General features: G+C 40.3%; 1 protein-coding gene across 4 annotated transcripts in view; it reads right to left on the bottom strand.

Annotated features, from left to right (window-relative positions):
• Window positions 1-8,597: 8,597 nt before the first annotated feature.
• The window catches only part of col11a1a (collagen, type XI, alpha 1a), a 92,272-nt gene continuing 81,853 nt past the window's right edge, over window positions 8,598-19,016 (bottom strand). For all 4 annotated transcript variants that reach the window (XM_044104595.1, XM_044104596.1, XM_044104597.1 and 1 more), the window contains 12 exons: window positions 18,488-18,595; window positions 17,669-17,722; window positions 17,291-17,344; window positions 16,409-16,516; window positions 15,157-15,210; window positions 15,033-15,068; window positions 14,865-14,918; window positions 14,525-14,771; window positions 13,390-13,502; window positions 12,949-13,017; window positions 11,919-12,152; window positions 8,598-10,043 (listed from right to left, as the gene is read on the bottom strand). In XM_044104595.1, the coding sequence (XP_043960530.1) occupies window positions 9,897-10,043; window positions 11,919-12,152; window positions 12,949-13,017; window positions 13,390-13,502; window positions 14,525-14,771; window positions 14,865-14,918; window positions 15,033-15,068; window positions 15,157-15,210; window positions 16,409-16,516; window positions 17,291-17,344; window positions 17,669-17,722; window positions 18,488-18,595 (1,278 nt within the window). In that variant the 3' untranslated portion in view covers window positions 8,598-9,896. The remainder of the gene's footprint in view (window positions 10,044-11,918; window positions 12,153-12,948; window positions 13,018-13,389; window positions 13,503-14,524; window positions 14,772-14,864; window positions 14,919-15,032; window positions 15,069-15,156; window positions 15,211-16,408; window positions 16,517-17,290; window positions 17,345-17,668; window positions 17,723-18,487; window positions 18,596-19,016) is intronic.

Here is a 19,016-nt window from a genome sequence, read left to right as displayed (position 1 = left end):
TGAGTGGATGAGCTCCCAGCAGGGCAGAACAGCTTCTTCAGTAAAGAGGAGGAAGATATGGGGGGATTACAGCGAGGGGAGTTTGAAATACGGCGAGGCGAGACCTGAGAGTATTCGTTGAGAAGCATTTATTTCTTCATTTATTTGAATAGCGGCTGAAGGAATAGGGTGATCGAAGAAGCCTTCTTTAGCTGTGAGAGCGGCTTCAAGTAAACAATGTTCCCAACTGTAGTTGAGGGCGAGGGTATCCGGGGTCAGGTCACGGGGCTGCAGCTTCAGAAGGGAGGCCCAGACTTCCCTCTCCCCAGCCATTTCTTCCAGCTCTTCCGGAGGAATCCCAAGGCGTTCCCAGGCCAGCCGAGAGACATAGACCCTCCAGCATGTCCTGGGTCTTTCCCGGTGGGACGTGTCCAGAACACCTCACCAGGGAGGCGTCCAAGAAGCATCCTGACCAGATGCCCCTCAACTGGCCCCTCTCGACGTGGAGGAGCAGCGGCTCTACTCTGAGTCCCTCCCGGATGTCTGAGCTTCTCACCCTATCTCTAAGGGAGAGCCCAGATATTTTTTTGAGACATTAGGCAGACAGGGTGAGGACATGGGAAAGGTCGCCAGGATCGGGAGTCGAACCAATGACGTCTGCGTCAAGGACTAAGGCCTCCAAACGTGGGGTGTGCTAATCCCCTGCGCCACCACAGCATGCCAGAGAAACCAACTTATGTTACAGTGATACCTTCACACTACTTATTAATTTGATACAACTCATGAAAATTAAGTTAGCTCAACAAACATGCTTCATGCTGAAAGAAAGCTATTTAATCGTGTGGAAATCCTTTCCATGATTTAATTACGTTAATTCAAAGATCATTTTTTTTAAAAGTCAGAGACTTTTTACACTTCTTAAATGCACTGCAACAGTGCAGTTCTTAAATGCCAATGGTGCCCTGTAGAGAAAAACAAATATCTATAGTTTAATGTGTAACTAAAACCGCTTTGAAGTTTTCCCAGGCGCAAAACAGTTATGTTGCGTGATCTTCCATAATCTCTCGTGATCCCTTGATCTCGCTAGACCCTCTTCGGAGGGAAATGAATCTGACTAAATTGAATCATGTTATCTCAACTTGAATACGTTATTCAAGTTGAGACAAAAAAATGATTGTCTCGCGTGAACTCGTGTGATATCCCGTGATCTCACTCGGCTTCAGCACAAGATCAGTCTGACTATAATGAATAATGTTATCTCAAGATGATTAAATTTCATAAACGTGAAGTTGTTGAATTTGTATATTCAACATGATTGTATCACGTTTTGTTTGAAACATGAAATTATTTAGTTAAAAGTACATGATATTCTTTTGTTAATGTGATAACCCCCTAAGCTAATTTTTTTCTGTGTACAAGAGCGGTGGTGTGATGAAAGCAGACGGAGGATGTAGAGGGAAAAATGACCTTTCAGGGAACCAGTTCCCTGGCTGGCCCCATGATGTCCAATCCACTAGATCACTGAGATACTTGCCATTAACGTTTTACAAAGGAATTTTAAAAATTATTAACTAACTGTTAATGCTTTGAATACAGCCTGCAGCTGCTGCCGAGTTACTGTCCGCACATGGAAGCAGGCACATAAAGAAAAAGAAAGGAGGAGGAAATATTGGTGAGGACATGTCCACACAAAGTCCTTCAGGAAGTTACGTTTATGCCGCTCAGTGATCTGGTGGATTGGACATCACTGTGTGCGCCGTGACAGTGCGCCACATGACCTGCTGCTTTGCATTGAATCAGGAATATCAGTGGTTGGAGAAATGACACAATCAAGCACAGAATCTGAGAAGTGGACAAATAGTTTTATTTGACACTCACACACACATACATATATATATATATATATATGTAGTACAGACCAAAAGTTTGGACAGCTGTGTGTATATATATCTGTAACGGATATTAGATATGTGTGAAATTCTTGCTAAAATATGTTTTGTAGATATCTTTGTATGTATGTCGTAATTGCCTTGTAATGAGTGGTGTTTGGCGCCCCCTACTGGTTGCCTATAAATAAGAGGGGAAACCAGAAATTCCACATAGACTGTTTTGCGCCCTGCCGTGGTAAGTCATCAAATCCGGTTCTCCTCTGAGTAGTTTTTGTGGTTGTGTTCGGGAACTAAATTGAAGTTTGGTTGCGGTACACAGAATGACTGGTGGACCAGTGGGGGGAGTTGGCTGTGCCGTTTGTGTGAACTATTCATTGATTCATTGCAGGTGGAGACAAAAAATGTCAGCAATTTAATGTGTCAGTTATGTTTGCCAGTCTGTCAGTTTGTTTATCTGTTTCTATGACGACGATATGGCCAGCTTTGTTTTCTGTGAAGCACCAGACGGTGCTATTTAGTAATTTAATAATTAATTTTGATTGCCGTCTATATTTATTTTTCAAAATTATTTAATTTATAAAAGACCAAATTGTATTAAATTCATTTTGAAGATGTATTGTTAATGAAAACCACTATACGATCACATGTTGGAGAGAAAAATATTGTAGTGATTGTTTGTAGAACACAAACTCTTTTGCGCCCTGCTGTGAATGACTGGTGGACCAGTAGGGGGAGCTGACTGCGCCGTTTGTGTGAACTATTAATTACAGAGTAAACGAATGCCAACCAACTGGCCTCTGTGTGTGCATGACGGCACGGGTAATAGAGAAGCTGTCACACACATACACATATATATATATAATTTTATATAATATTTATATATATAATAAATAATATATTTAAATATTACTTATATATTTATCCCAGGGGGGTTTTCCCCCGAAAACTTAAAAAAAGATAAAGTCCAAAGAGAGTCAAATCAAAAGACCCCAATTAACCGAATCACTTTTTTTCCCAAAGGTAGGACAAACCGGAGCACCCGGAGAAAACCTATGTATTTAGTTTTGTACAGGTTAGTACAAGTTAGTTATTAATGAGTTAATCTCATCGTGGCGCTCTGCCTGGTTGCCCACCATCTTTTCTCTGCTCAGTTTCCCGGAGAGAACGCTTCCTGCCTGCCGATGTTGGTGACTTTTCAGGCTTTCTTGTACTAGGGGGCATTGGCTTTAGCTGATTTATCTTTTCTGGTGTTATTAGCTTGTCCTCTTTAAAATGCGCCACTAACTTGCCCTCACCAAGAGTCAAAGTTTGATAACGAATTGACATTTGGTCAATTGGTGGTAGAAATTTGACTTGTTTGTCAGTTTGCGTCTCAACTTTGTTTTCACTTGTAGGTGTTTTCACAGCAATATAATATTTCACCTTTGCCTCTTTGCTTGTTTGGGATTCCTTCAAATCCTTGCATTCCTTCTTCAAATCTTCGTATTTCTTCTGCAAATCCTCGTTTTTCATCTTCTCCGTGTAATAATTTTCTTTCAATTTAGACATTTTTTTCAATGAGTTTTTCAATGTGCTCTTCGTCCCTCTGCCTATTTTCAATTAGTTCCTCTACTTTACCATTTAAGGACTGAATGTCTTCCTGAAGCTTTCTCCATTCTGATTCTGGGCGGTCAAAACATTTTTTCTCATTCACATTCGTGGCTGTTACCTGTCGTTGAGGCCCAGAGTTGCTCTCAGCCTGTTTCTTCAAGAGTTCTTTTTTCTTTAGAGGGTTTATTAATCTCTTGCGTCTCGTTTTTTCTTCAATTATAATCGGTTCACAGATTTGCAGCCCCACTCTAAACTCTTGCTTACTTTTAAAAATGAGCTCCTCTGTTGTAGGTTTAGGAAGTTTCTTCAGTATATATTTTTTTCCTCTTCTCCCTTTTCCAGCTGTTTTTCCAGATTTTCTGTTTTGCCCTCTAGACGTCTGCACCTGTCTTCGTGGTGTGACACCTCCTTCTTGAAAATACCAATGTCATCAATTTTTCTGGATAGCTCGAACTCAAGTCTGTTGACTTCATCTTCACGCTGTTCAATTGTCTTTAGGTCTGCTGTGCTGCGAGACTCCACTGCTTCTTTTTCTAGCAAAATCCTCTCAACCTCCTGTTTTGATTCCCTCTCCAGGTTTTTTAAAGAGGTTTGATGCTCCAGGACTTTCTGATGGTAGTTTTGAATCCGAGACCTCAACTTATTCCTGTGCTTTCTCTGGTTCTCCATCTCTCGGTTTAACCTTGGGATTGTCCGTTTTTCCAAGATTTTATTTTGGTGAGAGAAACAACATCCTGTTTTAGACGCTCAATTTATTCCTGAGCTTCTTTCAACTGTTTCTCCAAATCATCATCCCTTCTCAGCATTGCACCCATGTCTTTCATCCTTTGTGGTCAACCCAAAACCAGGCCAATTCATCTTTAGTCAATCGATTAGCTTCTACTTCGTTTAATGTAATAGATGTAACTGTCGACATTTTGACTATCCAACCGATGTATCACAAAAGCTACGAAAAAATACAATGTTAAATCCAATACGGAAAAACCAACGTCCAAGCTACTACTTTGATTTAGATGCTGGATATTCAAGGCATTCCGCTAAAATCTTACCCTACTATTGTTGTTTATATTTTGAGGAGAAGGAAGTTGTGTTCACTGTCTTCTTTGGAGGTCTCCATGTCGTCTCCTTCAGTAATTCTTGGTACAGCGCCGCCACTGGCGACAGGGATGAACAGGTTTTTCAAAGTGTTCAGCTCGTTTTCCACCGTGCAGTGCGGGAACGAGCCGCGGCAGCTGAAAATGCAACAAATGTTGCAATTCTGGTGCCCAGTCGAACCGAGTCTATCAGACTATCAAGAGTTAAAACACACCGATGCAGCTATAACGTCCTCCAATAAGAATATGCTACTCTAACAGTTTGCTAAATGCATGTAATAAGAGTCATTTGCCTAAACTGCGTTCATTAGCGAACCATCACGAAGGAGATTAATCTTGTTAAACCTTAAAACAGAATAAGTATGCAGAGCATAATTAACACCAAACATGGTGGTGACTCAGTGGGCTTTCGACCTCGAGCATACAGCCCTGCTGGGCTCAATGTATTCATTCCTGACATTTAGACTCCTTTCAGCTTCTGCATATAACAAATTATGAATAGATACAATTGTGTTGTGAAAAGATGACACTGAAATGTTAATTATTTCGCAGAAAAAAAAGGGAAAAAAAAAAAAAAAACATGCTGGGAGCCAGCGTGCAGACGTGCCAGTAAAACGATCTCTCCATTACCTCTGTGTCAGCTCTAAAAAATGTGAAATCTTGATCTAAATCACCTTTCAGTAAATGCATAAGTCACATATTATCTTATGAGCGTACATGTAATTTCTTTGACGTAAAAAGAAAAAAAATCATCTTTAAAGGAGAAGTTTATTGTAAAATCAACTTTTTAAAATCATTATATTAAGTTGTTCCCTACCTGGAGTTTTGCTCCGATTCTTTCATGCACGTTTCAGAAAGCAGCAAACGAGGAGCCTCTTAAAGAGACAGAGTCCAAATTCAAGGCATCAAATTGAAATGTCAAATATTTTTTAAAGGAACGTTTCATACAACATATTTATAACAGCTGAAACCCAATCACTTGATTGGACTAATGAAAGGCTATAAAAAAAAGACATAATAACCACCTATGCTAATATTGAGCTGTTTTCAAAGGCAGTGTCAGATTCAATTTATTATTTATTATTAATGAAATGTCAATAATGAATAAATGTGTTTTGAAATCGAAAGACTTGTTTCAAAAGCAAATCTGCAAGACAGTTGAATAATTTGTAGCAGTAGCTGTTCTACAAATAATATTTCAACCAAAGTAGTTTACGTTTATTGTGATTTGAGAAGGGAAAAAAAGAAGAAATAACTGGTGATTTGCATAGTAACCAGCAAGAAATGTCTTTTTTTTTTTTTTTTTTTATATAAGAAGATGTTTCATAAAACACACAATATTGGTTTTGGCGCAGATAGAAAGGAGAACTCCTCTTCATATTTAGTGGAGTATTTGCTGCATAGCACTTTATTATTGGCTCATAAAAGGTAAAATGTGCCCTTCGAGGCTTTTGTTATGGAATCTTACAAAAAAAAGAAGCTCCAAATAATTATCTGAGGGTCATCCAATAAAGCGTGCTCTACATATCTTTTTTTTTGTGTGTGTGTGATCTCTTTTTAATACGGAATAACATCCTGGTTGTGAGTTGTCGCATTTCCACAACCGTTTACACCAGCAAATGTCACAAAAGTTGCATTTATATGATAATCCGGGACATTATCGCAGCCACCTTTCAGAGCAACTCTGGGAAGTTTGATTGCTTCGTTTTAATGAAAAGATTGTGCTGAATGCATTAAAACAAAGATGAAAGATGGCAGCAATCTCCTGAGACAAACAAAGGTGTTTGTAAAAAAGGACCCTGAAGCAGGTTGAAAGCCGGTGTAGACTGCAGATTGATCGATTCTCTTGTGAAGTTACGGCTGAGCCTTTTTTCTTGATTGTTTTCTTTTGTGGGTGCCGTTCTCCACGCGGCCCGTTCTCACTGGGCTCTTTGCTGCAAAGCCCAGCAGATAAAAGAAGAACGCAGCAGCATCTATTAATTTTTTGGGCTACTCAAACATACACACACACACATGCTATTATGTAGATGTCTTCTCAAATGCCCAGCAAGAAAATGAAAGGACTAGTCGGTCTTTTCGAGGCGCAGCAGACCACGGCTAACGTTTTGTTTCATGGAGACGCAGGATGACCGAATACTAAATGCTCGTTTCTTTTTCTCTCCCACATCAAAATTTGATGGAGCAGCATTGCAAGGTTTCAGTAAAATCAAAGAAATCTTTTTATCTGTTTATTTTTTATTTTTTTACCTATTGGCACTTCAGAGCTACAAGCTTCAATGGATTTAATGTGATGGACCAAAATAGAGCCGTGCATGACTGTGAAGTAGAAGGGGGGGGGAAATGATATGCATGGCTTTCAGATTTGTTTTAGAAATAAAACCCCAAAACGTTAGTTGTATGTTTTTGCACCCTCACCCCGACCCCTCCCCATTTGCTTTGATACCCCCAAATAAAATTCAGTGCTGCACCGTGTTGCTTTCAGAAGCCACGCGGTTTATAAAGGGGTTTGTTAGAGGACGTCAGTCGTCAACCAACATCAGTAGATAGAAGGAACACATCAGACAGGTCAGCACGATTTTAAATAAAGAAAAATATCAAAAACTCTGAAATGTAGCTCAAATGTTCTGCAACAAAAGTGTTGTATATATTAAAAACAGTTGAAAACAAATTTTACTTCTCATCATATCTAATCCTTTGAACTTAGCCTTTGTCTCTTTAAGAACCTCCTACTCTTTCAGACACCATCTCTTAAACAATATGCCGCCATTATGAGGCTTTTAACTGTTCCTATGAGTGTTGGACTGAGAAGAAGCTCACTTCCAAGGCGGAGCTTTGGGGAAAGGGGCGGGGCTTTGTAGGAGCGGGTGTTTAGGTACCTCTGAATGGTTGCTACGGGAGATTCAAATATTCCTCAAACCCGCATGAACAAATCAAAGCAACACTCCAGGAACAGCATTAAAACATGTTGTATACTGTAACAGTATATAACAGTTATGTGCTACATACTGTCTATTACATGAACCTAAATAAAATGCACTTGACGTTTTTGGTTATAATGTCAAAGGATGAAAAAGTACGTAAGAGGATTCGCCCTCCTGAAGAATTTCAACACAGGCAGATTTCTACACAATTTGTTGGGCTCGCTCCCTTCACACACACACTCAGGTGAGGCATCTAGAAGAAATATCTGCTTTTTTCTGTTTTGTTCTCTAATCCCCTGAAGACTCTTCCTACTTTTCTGCCAACCCACACATTTGGTTTCAAGGTTTCTTGAACACGCACACACGTGCACAAAAGAAGCAAATTAAATTATTTCACCCCGGTTCAACCCATTCACTGACACCTCTGTGACATGGAGCTTAGGCGAAAATTCAAACTGGGAGACTCGACCAGCTTCACCACATCATCTAATCACCACGCCTGGCCTCAGCCAATCCGGAACGGAGCTCCACGCCGCTCCAGCCAATCGTCATCCAAGGACACCTTCCAGAGTTCAAGCTACCCTCGGGGCTTCCTGCTCGTCAGCCGTGCTACGACCCACCTCCTCCCCATCTCCACCTTCACCATGAGGGACATACTCTAGGATCCTCCGTGCTCTCCCATCTTCAGACTCCGCTCCACCACCAGATTCGGTCCCGGGGGGAAGACTATCCGAGCTCGCCGAGCAGACCGCCTGCTCACGGCGATCCTCGGTTCGGGGTCTTCTGCCGGGTCCGAGCGCCAAAGAATTGTACCATTAAATCTTTTTAACAGCTATTTTCTTCTCTTTGTGAGTCTCTCCAGATTGAATTCTCTATATAATGACTTTTGGAGCTTTTCAAACAAAAATATGAATGAGAGAATGTAATTTTTATGGAGGTATATGAGAAAGTTTTCATTTTTCTTTTTTTTTTTTTTACTAAGTTAATGGTTCCTGCAACTAAATAACCATGAGACACAAGCACATTTAAATCAAAATGTGTTTCAGTTTGTGTTTTTTTATCCAGCCTATTGACATTTTCTACAATCCAAAATCTTTTACACACAACTGAGACATTTCGCTCGCTATTGTTTAGAATCCATTTTTTTAATATTTAAATGAACTAAAAAAAAACCAAAACAACAAAAACAAAACAGCACAATAAAACATTTGCTCATTTTTAGTAACAAAAATGGGTTACTGCAAGCGCTTCTCATTGCATTCACAGAAGGATCCGAACAGTGGATGTCTAACAAGTTTAGGTTTTTCTTACCTTTACAAATATCCCCACCCAAAAAAATTAATTTATTCGCTTAGTCAGGGTATATACAGGGCACAGAATCCTTGTTTTTTAAAGGTCATCAAGAAAGTCTGAGGTATACAACCGAAGCAAAAGCCAGTCAAAAAAAAGTGAAACTGGAAAGAAAAAAATAATAATAATAATAACAACAAATATATTTAAATAAAGAGAAAACGGAGGTCGTAATTGCCTTCTAGGAGCACAGGGTCGCAACATAAGTGGGAGATGTCGCCGTAATTTGTGCTGGTGTGATAAATGCAGTTGTTTTACCTGCAGTCACAAGAGTAAAACAACCCCCCCCCCCAAAAAAAAACCTCAAGTTTTGGACAGTCATTATATACAATGGGGCATACAGTCTAATTTGAAAATAGAAGGATTGTTGAAATGCTCAGATTTTTTTTTTATTTGCTTCATGATAAGTACACAGAATGTAGAGAGGAAATGACAACAAGAACCCCCCCCAAAAAACCCAGAATGTACGAACGTATGGTTTCAACTTACTCTGTATATGTCTGAGCCCAAATCAGGTTCTGATACACATGCAAGTTTTGAAAGTGGATTTAGAAATAACAGGATTGTACAAAATAATAATTACATTTTTTTTCTTTTTAATATATATATATATAATTATCAAAATACACCTTCTTTCTTAGCACCACTATATACTTTTTGTGTGTGTGTGTGTCGTGTTTTGATCAAGCACCATTTGTTGTCGTACAGCACCTGGGGGGATTTCGGCGAAGAGATCCGTTTCGCCTCGTGTCGCCAGGCCCTGTCCGTCGGTCACCTCAGACTCCTCCTCATCTGCCACGCCGCTCCCATGTCCCCCGCCTTCCTTCCGTAGCGTGCTGTAGTCGTGTGGTACTACGACTACGACGTGTGGTACGGAGCGCTTTCCGTGCAGAGATGGAAAGACACGTCTGCCACGCCTTCGCTCATTCAAAACTTGCATGTGGCATAGAAAAGGGTTGGGGGTAAGTGGGGGGGGGAGTTTAAAATTTGGTGGCACCCAGGATGTCCTGGCTTGACTTTATTTCCTGTCCTCATCAAGTCCTTAATTTTAAATTTTTTGTTTCTAACTTTGTTTATCCAAGGAAGCAGACAGGTCCAACTTCAAACCCGAACTTCTGGTTCGGGTCCCCGAAATCAGTCAACATGACATCGACGATTGGAACCTGGTCGATTTTGGGAGTGTTGAGCTCCATCACAGTCTTTCCGTAGCCGTTTCTTGTCTGCAGGATAGAAAAAAAAAAAGAAAAAAAAAAAGGGACACGAGGCAAAGTTCAATGCCAGCTAATCGGTGGAAGGCATTCTGGGAATAAATACGCCTGTTAAGATGAAAATCCAAATTAAGACAACAATCTATTCGCCTCAAAACACTTCAGCAGCAGGATAAGGTGCCAGACAAAAGAGGACTTTTCACAGTTAGCAGCCGACATTAGTTGCAATCGCAGCTTTTCAACGCCGTCTCATTCAGTCTGGAATAATAGCTCTGTCAGGCAGGCGCTCGACGGAAGAAACACTGAAGAGCTCCTTAATGGGTATTTAAAAAGCAAATGTTCACCATATGGTAAAAAACATAATTTCATTATGTTTTTAGATACTTTTTAAAGCTCTCAAAAGAAAGGGTAAAATTTTAAAATGAGCGTAAATGTACTTGGAGTAAATTAACAAAGCTAACCTTGGTTTTAAGCTAATTAGCTGTTTATAACCACACTTTAGATAAAAGGAAAAATTGATGATTTTCAGTTTGATTTGGCCTGATTGGTTTTAAACCTCTATGTTCAGGCCTTTCCTGTTCAGTGAATGTCACAATTCAGTGAACCACACTCTTTGATGTAGATGTTGTTACTGAGTAAAAGTCACTCAAGAGTTAGCTTTCTTCCAATGTCAGTGGAAGAAAGAAGTTTTGGCTGTTTCAAAACTGAAGTCAAACGATGTAAGAAGCTATTTAAAAGGAACCTTGATTTTCTAGGATGTGTTTTTTGGAAATCTCATCCTTAGGACAAAGACCAACATATAGAGAATATGTTGGTCTTTAAGGTGTTTATATATATATATATAGAACGTTGGCGGTTCTACGATTGTCGATTTTGTAACCTATCATCCCGTAGTGTGTTACAATAGATTGTCGTTGCCACTCCGATCTAAATCAGGGGTTTTCCCCAACTGGGAGCTTAAAGCAGCCTGTTGAATGTGACTGGTAGCCAATCAGAAAGCGCAGATTCTCCTCCTGCTTTCTGAGGGGAGATTACAGAAGGGAATCCCAAACAGCTGACAACCCGAAGTCCAGCGGACATTGGAGATGATATGTGAAAACAACATTAATGGTTATAAAACATTTCGTTCAAAGAATATAGAAATGACGAGGGGAGGAGTTGGGGTGAAATTGCTACGCAGTTGATGAACCCGCAGCTTTTCAGCTGTTCTTCGTTAACGTGACATAAATAGGTTATAATTTTCATTCAGTCAGGACGTTAGGCTGACACTAGAGCCACATGCATTGCAGGTAGATTGTAGTAAAATATTGATTAATGCCTGGTTTTAAAATTAGTTAACTGGACTTGTAGCCATTATTTTGTGCTCATTGTTGGACAACACCGCACGATCGAACCCGATCAAACTGTTATACCTAGGATTTCTGTTGGCTAATGTGTGATCTCTCAGGTTTTGAAAATGGGCCGACAATCGACCGACAGCTCTAAGATGATGTAGTGTGTGCTGGGCATTACACTGAGGATATGAGGAAGGGAGGGTCAGTGGAGAGCACTGGAGTTGAGCCTTTTTTCATTCAGTATCATCAACACAAAGAGAAAAAGGCCGGAAGAAATGATAAAGTGACGTCAATAGCTTTAATTTATTGTACAATTAATTGATTTATTGTTTAACGCGAAAGGCCTAATGGTAATATTTAAGACCTGTGGTTAATGCCTTAAAGCCAGACTTACATTTTCTTGAACGAATTTAAGATATTTTACGGCCTTAATTTTAGATTCACAAATTAAAGACTTCTTAAGGATGCCCCGCTGGAAATCAGGAAAACTAGGAAACCTGTGAGTGCATCTCAACAACCAACATCCAACGTCTTATCTACGGACTCCGCTTACCGAACAGCCGTCTGAGATGGCCTGAAGGAACGGGTTATTGTCGAAAGACATCTCCTCGTCGTTGGCGCCCAGGAAGCGCAGCGCCTTGTCGTGGCTGTCGCTGGCCGCGTCGTGCCACGCCACAGACTGGTGGCAGCTGTAGGTGAAGTTTTGCCTGGCTGAGGCGGTCAGTAGTCTGAGGAAGGTCATCTGTACCATGTTGATGGGGTTTCCGTCAGCATCCACATAGGAAAACTGTCAGGGGGGGATAGAAAGAGAAGAGAAGATCATGAAAAGTATTTTTTATTTTTTTTATGTTTAACATAATGTAATAATTGTAGTCAATAAATGTAATGATCAAATGTAAATCAATGTAATGTAATAACTACATTTATTGGATTACAATTACAAAATAAAATCCAAAACAGGCAACATTCTGTACAATAATCATTTTCACTAAACCAGGCAGGTGTTTATTGTATATATTTGGTGAAGCTTATGCATAAAAAAGGAAATAATCACAGTATCTGTCTTAGAAATAACATTACAATTGTAATATTCAATGTTATGTTGGTTCTGTAGCAATAGGTTTAGGTATTGCTTTTCTATTTGCAAAAGAGAGAAATAAAATCTGATCTTTTCAATAGTTAAGCTATTGCATAGATACTAAAATATGTTTACTGCTTCTGGTGAACCAGTGTATCTAGTGACAGTACACCTCACTTTGAGCAATGACCGTTGTTAGGGGTTACTACAAATATTAAAAGTTCTTCAAGTTCAGCAGCGACGTGAAGATAAACATTCAACCTCATATCTTTCCTACAGAAATATATAAAGCTATAAATCGGTCCGACGGGGAAGCTCAAACTCTGACTTTCATTATGAAAAATGAGACATTACTGCATGAAAATCTGACAGACGCTTCTCATGAACTCAAACTGAAGTTCCGACTGCAGGAACTCGGAGAACGCAAGCGGAACCCAAGAGACGCGGCGCGGACTGGAGCGTGGCGGGAGCAGTGAGAGACAGGTGGAAAAACAAAAACACTCACTATTTTACCGCGCTTGAATTCACTGAACCATGAACCTGGAACCTCCTTAGGCCACGAGGATATTCTGACCTGCAGACAACAAAGCAGCACATCGGAGTGTGGAGAGTGTGAACGTTGTCATGGGTAATATAACCTGCACTCAGTCATGAACAAAACATGAAAATAGTTTAAAAGCAACACCGTTGGGGCAAAAATCACAGTTTATTATTCAGGAAAAAAAGAGAAAGTTTTCTTTGCTTTTCTTTCTGAAATAATAATATAAAAAAAAACTTAATGCCAGTGGGCTTTTGTGGTATTTTGCAAACATTCAGATGCTCGCAAAAGTTTCTCCGAGCCCAAGCAAAACCTTCTTTGATGACTACGGTGTCCCATGGAGGTCTACTCGTTGGTACGGGAAGGAACTCAGGAGTTTATTAACGCCATGAAGCCAAAGTCGCTTACCCCATTGGACTTTTTATCCGGATAGATGCAGGTTTCACCCCCAGCAGTGAAGTTGCAGTAGACTTTGAATGAATCTCCAGAGCAGCCTTGGTTGGGATCAATCCAGTACTCACCTGAAGAGAACGGATAAAAATCAAACTGAAGTCACTTCTTGACATCACATATTCAGTAAAAAGGAACGCCACACAATTGCATGTTAAATTGAAATGAGCTCAACAGTTTTCTTTCTGATGATCCATATTTTATTCAATATTGTTATTTTTTTAATAATGTTCTTTACACTATTAATGTTTATTGGTCTTTGAGAGGACAAACCTGCATTATTATCCCGTTATCAAAACATTACTACTGAGAAAATATCTCAAAACAACAACACTTTCGTTTATTGCAATATTTACTGGCACAATTTGTCGTCCAGTAAAATATGTTACCGTGACAAGCCTAACTTCATTTATCACCTGAAAATGGAAAGAATTTTGCAAAGCTGCCAATCTACCAAGATACAGTCATCGGCATATAGTCAGACACAGTGACAGAAGGAAGCCGTTGTTGAAAGAATGCTGTAAAAACTTCAATTTAAAGTTTGCCATAAGTTAAGTGGGTGCTTGGGTTAGACAAGTTGCATTGCAACTTATTTGTCCCACCAAGAAAAATCTCCCTGAACACACCATCCACCTGGTAAACGTGTTACAGGTTGAAAAAGACTTGAGACGGGGCAGGAGGTTCACTGTTCAGCAGCACAGTGACACTAAACACACAGCCAGAGCTACGAAACACGGGTTTATCAGAGCATATTTGTGTGTTGGAATGGTCCAGTCAAAATCAAGGCCTAAATCCAATTGAGAATCTGTGACAAAACATGAAAACCAACATTCAAATATGCTCTCTGTTCGATAGCTTAAGCCATTTTCAAAATAACGGACAAGCATTAACTGCTTTGTGCCGTTCTATCACATGTAGAAAAAGTTCATACAAATTTGTGGTTGTGACATGACAAAATGTGGTTCCTCCTTTCATTGAACGTAAAAAACCAAGCCAATAAAATGACTGAAGACTTGTTTTTGTTAAGAGGAATTAGCAGAAGTGCGCAAACCTTTGACCTGTAGGCTACACCTGTAAACCATGGACCACTCACCATCGGTGAACTCAGGGTGGCACAGCTGGAGGTCTTTGCATGTTCTGGCCGGGTTGTTTTGCGTGCCCATGGGGTATTTCATGCGTTCAATTTCCTGTTTGAGGTTGTTGAGAGAGCCAAAAATGTCCTCCATGCCTTCGCCGTAATCCACGAAGGACCTGGCGGCGTCTGACTGCATGTCACTGGAGCGCTTGGTCTTCTTGGGCGACTGAATGGGAAGGGGCTGGATGACCTCACCTGGTGGGCCCTGGTATCACACAGCATGCCTAGGTTTACCACTCGGCCTTGTGTAGACTTGATCAGTTTGCCTTATGGAAATAGAAGAACTAAAATCACTTACAGGAGGACCTGGAGGACCTATTGAACCAGTGTCTCCTTTTGGACCAGCAGGACCCTGAGGAGGGAAAAAAAAAAAAAAAAAACACACCAAAGATGGATTATTCAAGCTGATTTGAAAGCCAGCTGGTAGTACATACAGGTTATATGTAGTAGCTTAGTGTGTACTTACACTTGAACCCTTGGCTCCTTTCGGACCTTGAGGACCCTGGATCACATGGGACAGAACAGGAATTTGGTATTCTATCAGGAATATACAGGAAATAAATATACATTCTATGAAATATAATACATACAGGTAGACCAGGGGGACCAGGGGGGCCAAGGGGACCAGCAGCTCCACTGATGCCCTAAAACACAAAAAGATTTGCCAATAGATACAAAATAAATTTCAGTCTGAGGCTTTCGTAACAGAGCTGGAAACAAAAATCAAAACAAAACAAAACTAAAAACAGGCATAAATGAAGAGGTTAAATAAATGTTAGTATTCGTGAAAAGAAAGCAAATGAAATTCTAATATTATGCTGTTTTTATTTGAATCAGTGAAGTCATTACCGTATCAAGAGAATAATAATGACACGGGACCTTCAATCCAATTCCAAAATGAAACGTGAATAAAACGACTCTTTGATAAAATAAAACATCTCGGCCTCATGAAGCCAAGCCTTAGCGAAGCAGAGAAAGGCAATACTTAGTTCAATTCTCAGAAAGGTTCCTGTAAAACGGGATCAACGCTGCTGTTACACCAGAAGTTTCACCTGCTTTTCAACATTTATCACAAAAAAAAAGAACTTTTAATACTGTGGCGGCTTTGTAAGAACAAACTTGTAACTTAAAGTGATTCTGGTGTGCGGGATCCCGTTATCGAAACATTTAACAACCTGAAAACAATCCCAGTCTTGTACATGGGTGTTGCCTATAGAGATTTCAGGAAGCCTGAGGTAAAAGAAAAAAAACAACAAAAAAAAACACTTGATGAGACAAAAAAGCTAAAATGATGCTAACCTTCTCGCAGTACTGAGAGAAGGTGGGAGAGAGCGAGACTTTCTTCGGTAGGTAAAAGCGAAGCTCAACACAACACACTAAACAACAGACTCTTGATTTTAATCGTTCTAGCCACGCTGTTAGCTAGCACTAGCATTAATCATTATTTCTTTCTTTTAAGATGGGAACATAAACATATTTTTTGAAATATGACTGATTAACGATTGCTTATTGCAGGACGGCGAGAAAAAGCAATGCTGCTCCTAAATCTTCTGCTACTACAGGAAAATAATCGGCAAGTAGCTAGAATGCTCGAGAATAGGCCACAACATTTCTATTGGTGCTTCAGTAATAGTTTTACATATTCTGAAGAACGTCTAAAAGCAACAATGATTTTATCAACTGCAGCTGAGAAGAAGTAGATTGAAAGTCTGAGGGTGTCCGCTGCAGGACTTTGCTATGCAGCAGAGTTCAAACAACAGCGACCGTGTCTCAACCTTTGGCCACAGCCGGAAGGGCGAACGGGATGCAGGTAGTACGAGTTGAAGGCCGAGCTGCACTTACAGAGTCACCTTTGCCACCAGGGGTGCCCTGGGGTCCGGGAAGACCTCGATCTCCCTTCTCTCCTTGCTCTCCGGGGGGTCCAATCAAGCCGATCAAACCTGGGTGACCCTGCAGAGCAAAAGTGCGCACACGCAAACACGAGGCAGTCATATCAAAATAAAAATACCTGCAGTCTTAGATGCTTTTCACGAGAGAGAGAGAGAGAGAGAGAAAAACACTTTAAGCCTGTTAACAGCGATGCAGCTTCAGCAACATATATGAAAGAAAGTCGGTGCAAACGCAAAGGTCATTTCACACCACAGATCCAAGGACTTTTGAAATAAGCAAGCTCCTGCCGGGTCCTGTGATTCAACTGCATTAGAGATGTAGACACCCCCCCACCCACACACACACACACACACACACACACACACACACACACACACACACACAGATTCTGTTGTGTGCTTCCAAATAGTTTCTTTCAAGCCATCATGTCAGGGTGTGGGAGGCAATTTAGACAGAGTAATGTGCCCTGTCTGAACATCCTTAGCAGTTATTCTTCACCAAAAAATGTGACAGTAGGAGCAAGGAAAAGAGAAAGATTGGACAGATTGGAGTGATGCATCATATTCAGCTCTTTTTTCAATCCCATGAAAACAATTTTCCATTTCAGGGAAAGAGACAAAAAGAAAACGAAATAAAAGTCTTTCCTCAAGACTGTTTGAAGAAAACATGACAATTATTCTGAGATGACGCATAAAGTCCACAATGGGTGTTCTGAACCAAGCTGCTACAGAGAGGTTTTTGTAAATACCGCCTTAAGTTTAGGACGAGACAAGCCCGTAGATGGATACAAGAAAATGGAGGGGAAAAAAAAACAAAAACAAACAACAGACTCACCTTTTCACCCTTGGAGCCGGGGTCGCCTTTCAAGCCCGGCAGACCTGGCGGACCCTGCATGACGAACACATTGAAACATTAGGCTGAGAAAAAAAAAAGAAAAGAAAAAGAAAAACAAAAATCGATCGGAGCAATTAGGAAAAACACTCCGGCGGAAAAGGTGTGGAGGAAAAAAGGAAAGCGCGTCAAAAGACATTGAATAAGGAAAAAAAGCTTTTCGGACAAGACAAATCCATAAAATGTGAGGTCAGCGTGCGTTTTTATTACAGTGGGACTTTGTGGGTTCGAAAAGCTCACAGAAGAGAGAGAGAGTGAAAACTGGTGGCAGGAATAAATCCAGACAGGCGAGAGAAGACGGGACAGACTCTGAATACTTACCATTGGACCTGGTGGACCGTCCTGTCCTGGAGCACCGGGCAGCCCTTGTTCACCCTGTGAAAAACCATTCAATTGAAGAGAGCATTATGGGGCTGCTGCATTTTCACCGCTCCGCCATTGATTTCCTGTGTGCAACTCGATGATTAATAGCCCAAACAGGGAGGAAAAGTGCGCTGAAATAAACAAGTAAAACTAAAGTATAAGCCAAATGGGAGTATCGATTATTCCATGAAGTCCATCATCATGCCTTCGCGGTACTTTTATGAGTGTGTGTCTCAGTCGGCCGGTAAAAATATTCACTGAACATTTTCACGTGTTCTGACCACCAACTTCACTGGATTTTGTTGGGATTTTATGTGATGAACTAACCGAAGAGAAGGAGAAATGATATATTTATATCGATTCTAATTGATTTATTTCGGGATGCTGGGGTAGATGGGGCTCAGCCCCAACAAAAGTTTTTACATTTTTACTCGTGAAAATGTTGTTTTTTTTAAATCACGAAACACTTTATCAGAAGGGAGTGCATAATACTGACATAATAATGTCATTTGGTAAATAATGACACTCCTAATGCAAAGCTGACACTTTTAATGGACCTTTAGTGCAAGTTTTAGCACAACTTTGCATTAAAAGTGTTATTATTTACCAAATGACACTTCATGACAACAGTCATAAATATTCATGAAGACTGTAATTACTGTTTGCGGTATTTTTATCTGCAAGATCAAATCCCAGGTTTCTTTTAAAATGTAACAAATTGTAAGAAAAAACCCCAAAAACAATCAAGGCTTTGTAAACCTATAAACAAGGACGTACCACAGGGCCAGGGATTCCACGCAGACCCTCTGGACCAGGCTTCCCAGGAGGTCCTTGGGGTCCAACAGGTCCTGTCTTACCAGCTGGGCCCTCAGCACCCGCTTCACCCTGCATGTGGATATAGAAAGAGCAATCAAAACAAGATGCTAAACATGTGCATAAGTAATATTTTCATATGGGATCCAACATATGAAAGGACAACAATGTTTTCACTGCCCAAATAATCCAAATAAGCTTCTGGCAAGTATTTAAATATGAATGTAGAGCAAAATAACAGGACATAAAGGAGCACTGTAGATATCAACACAGCATGCGTGGCGGCCTGAAAAAACTGCAATCCACAAACAACTTTGGTACTTTGTTGTCAACACTTCTTTGCAGCCTCTCAGGGCTTCAGAGTGGTTATTTTTTTTGCCTTTCTTTTTTTATTTTATCAGCGTTCAGCCGCAGCCGGGGCAGAGTTTAAAATAAATGTGCAGTGTGCATATCTGGCAAATGTCAACAAGTAAGCGAGGGCCTGAAATAATAT

This window comes from Gambusia affinis, linkage group LG21, assembly GCF_019740435.1.
Source record: "Gambusia affinis linkage group LG21, SWU_Gaff_1.0, whole genome shotgun sequence".
Lineage (NCBI taxonomy): Eukaryota > Metazoa > Chordata > Actinopteri > Cyprinodontiformes > Poeciliidae > Gambusia > Gambusia affinis.
The sequence above is the reverse complement of the archived record's forward strand: the minus strand, read 5'-3'. Positions and strand labels throughout refer to the sequence as shown.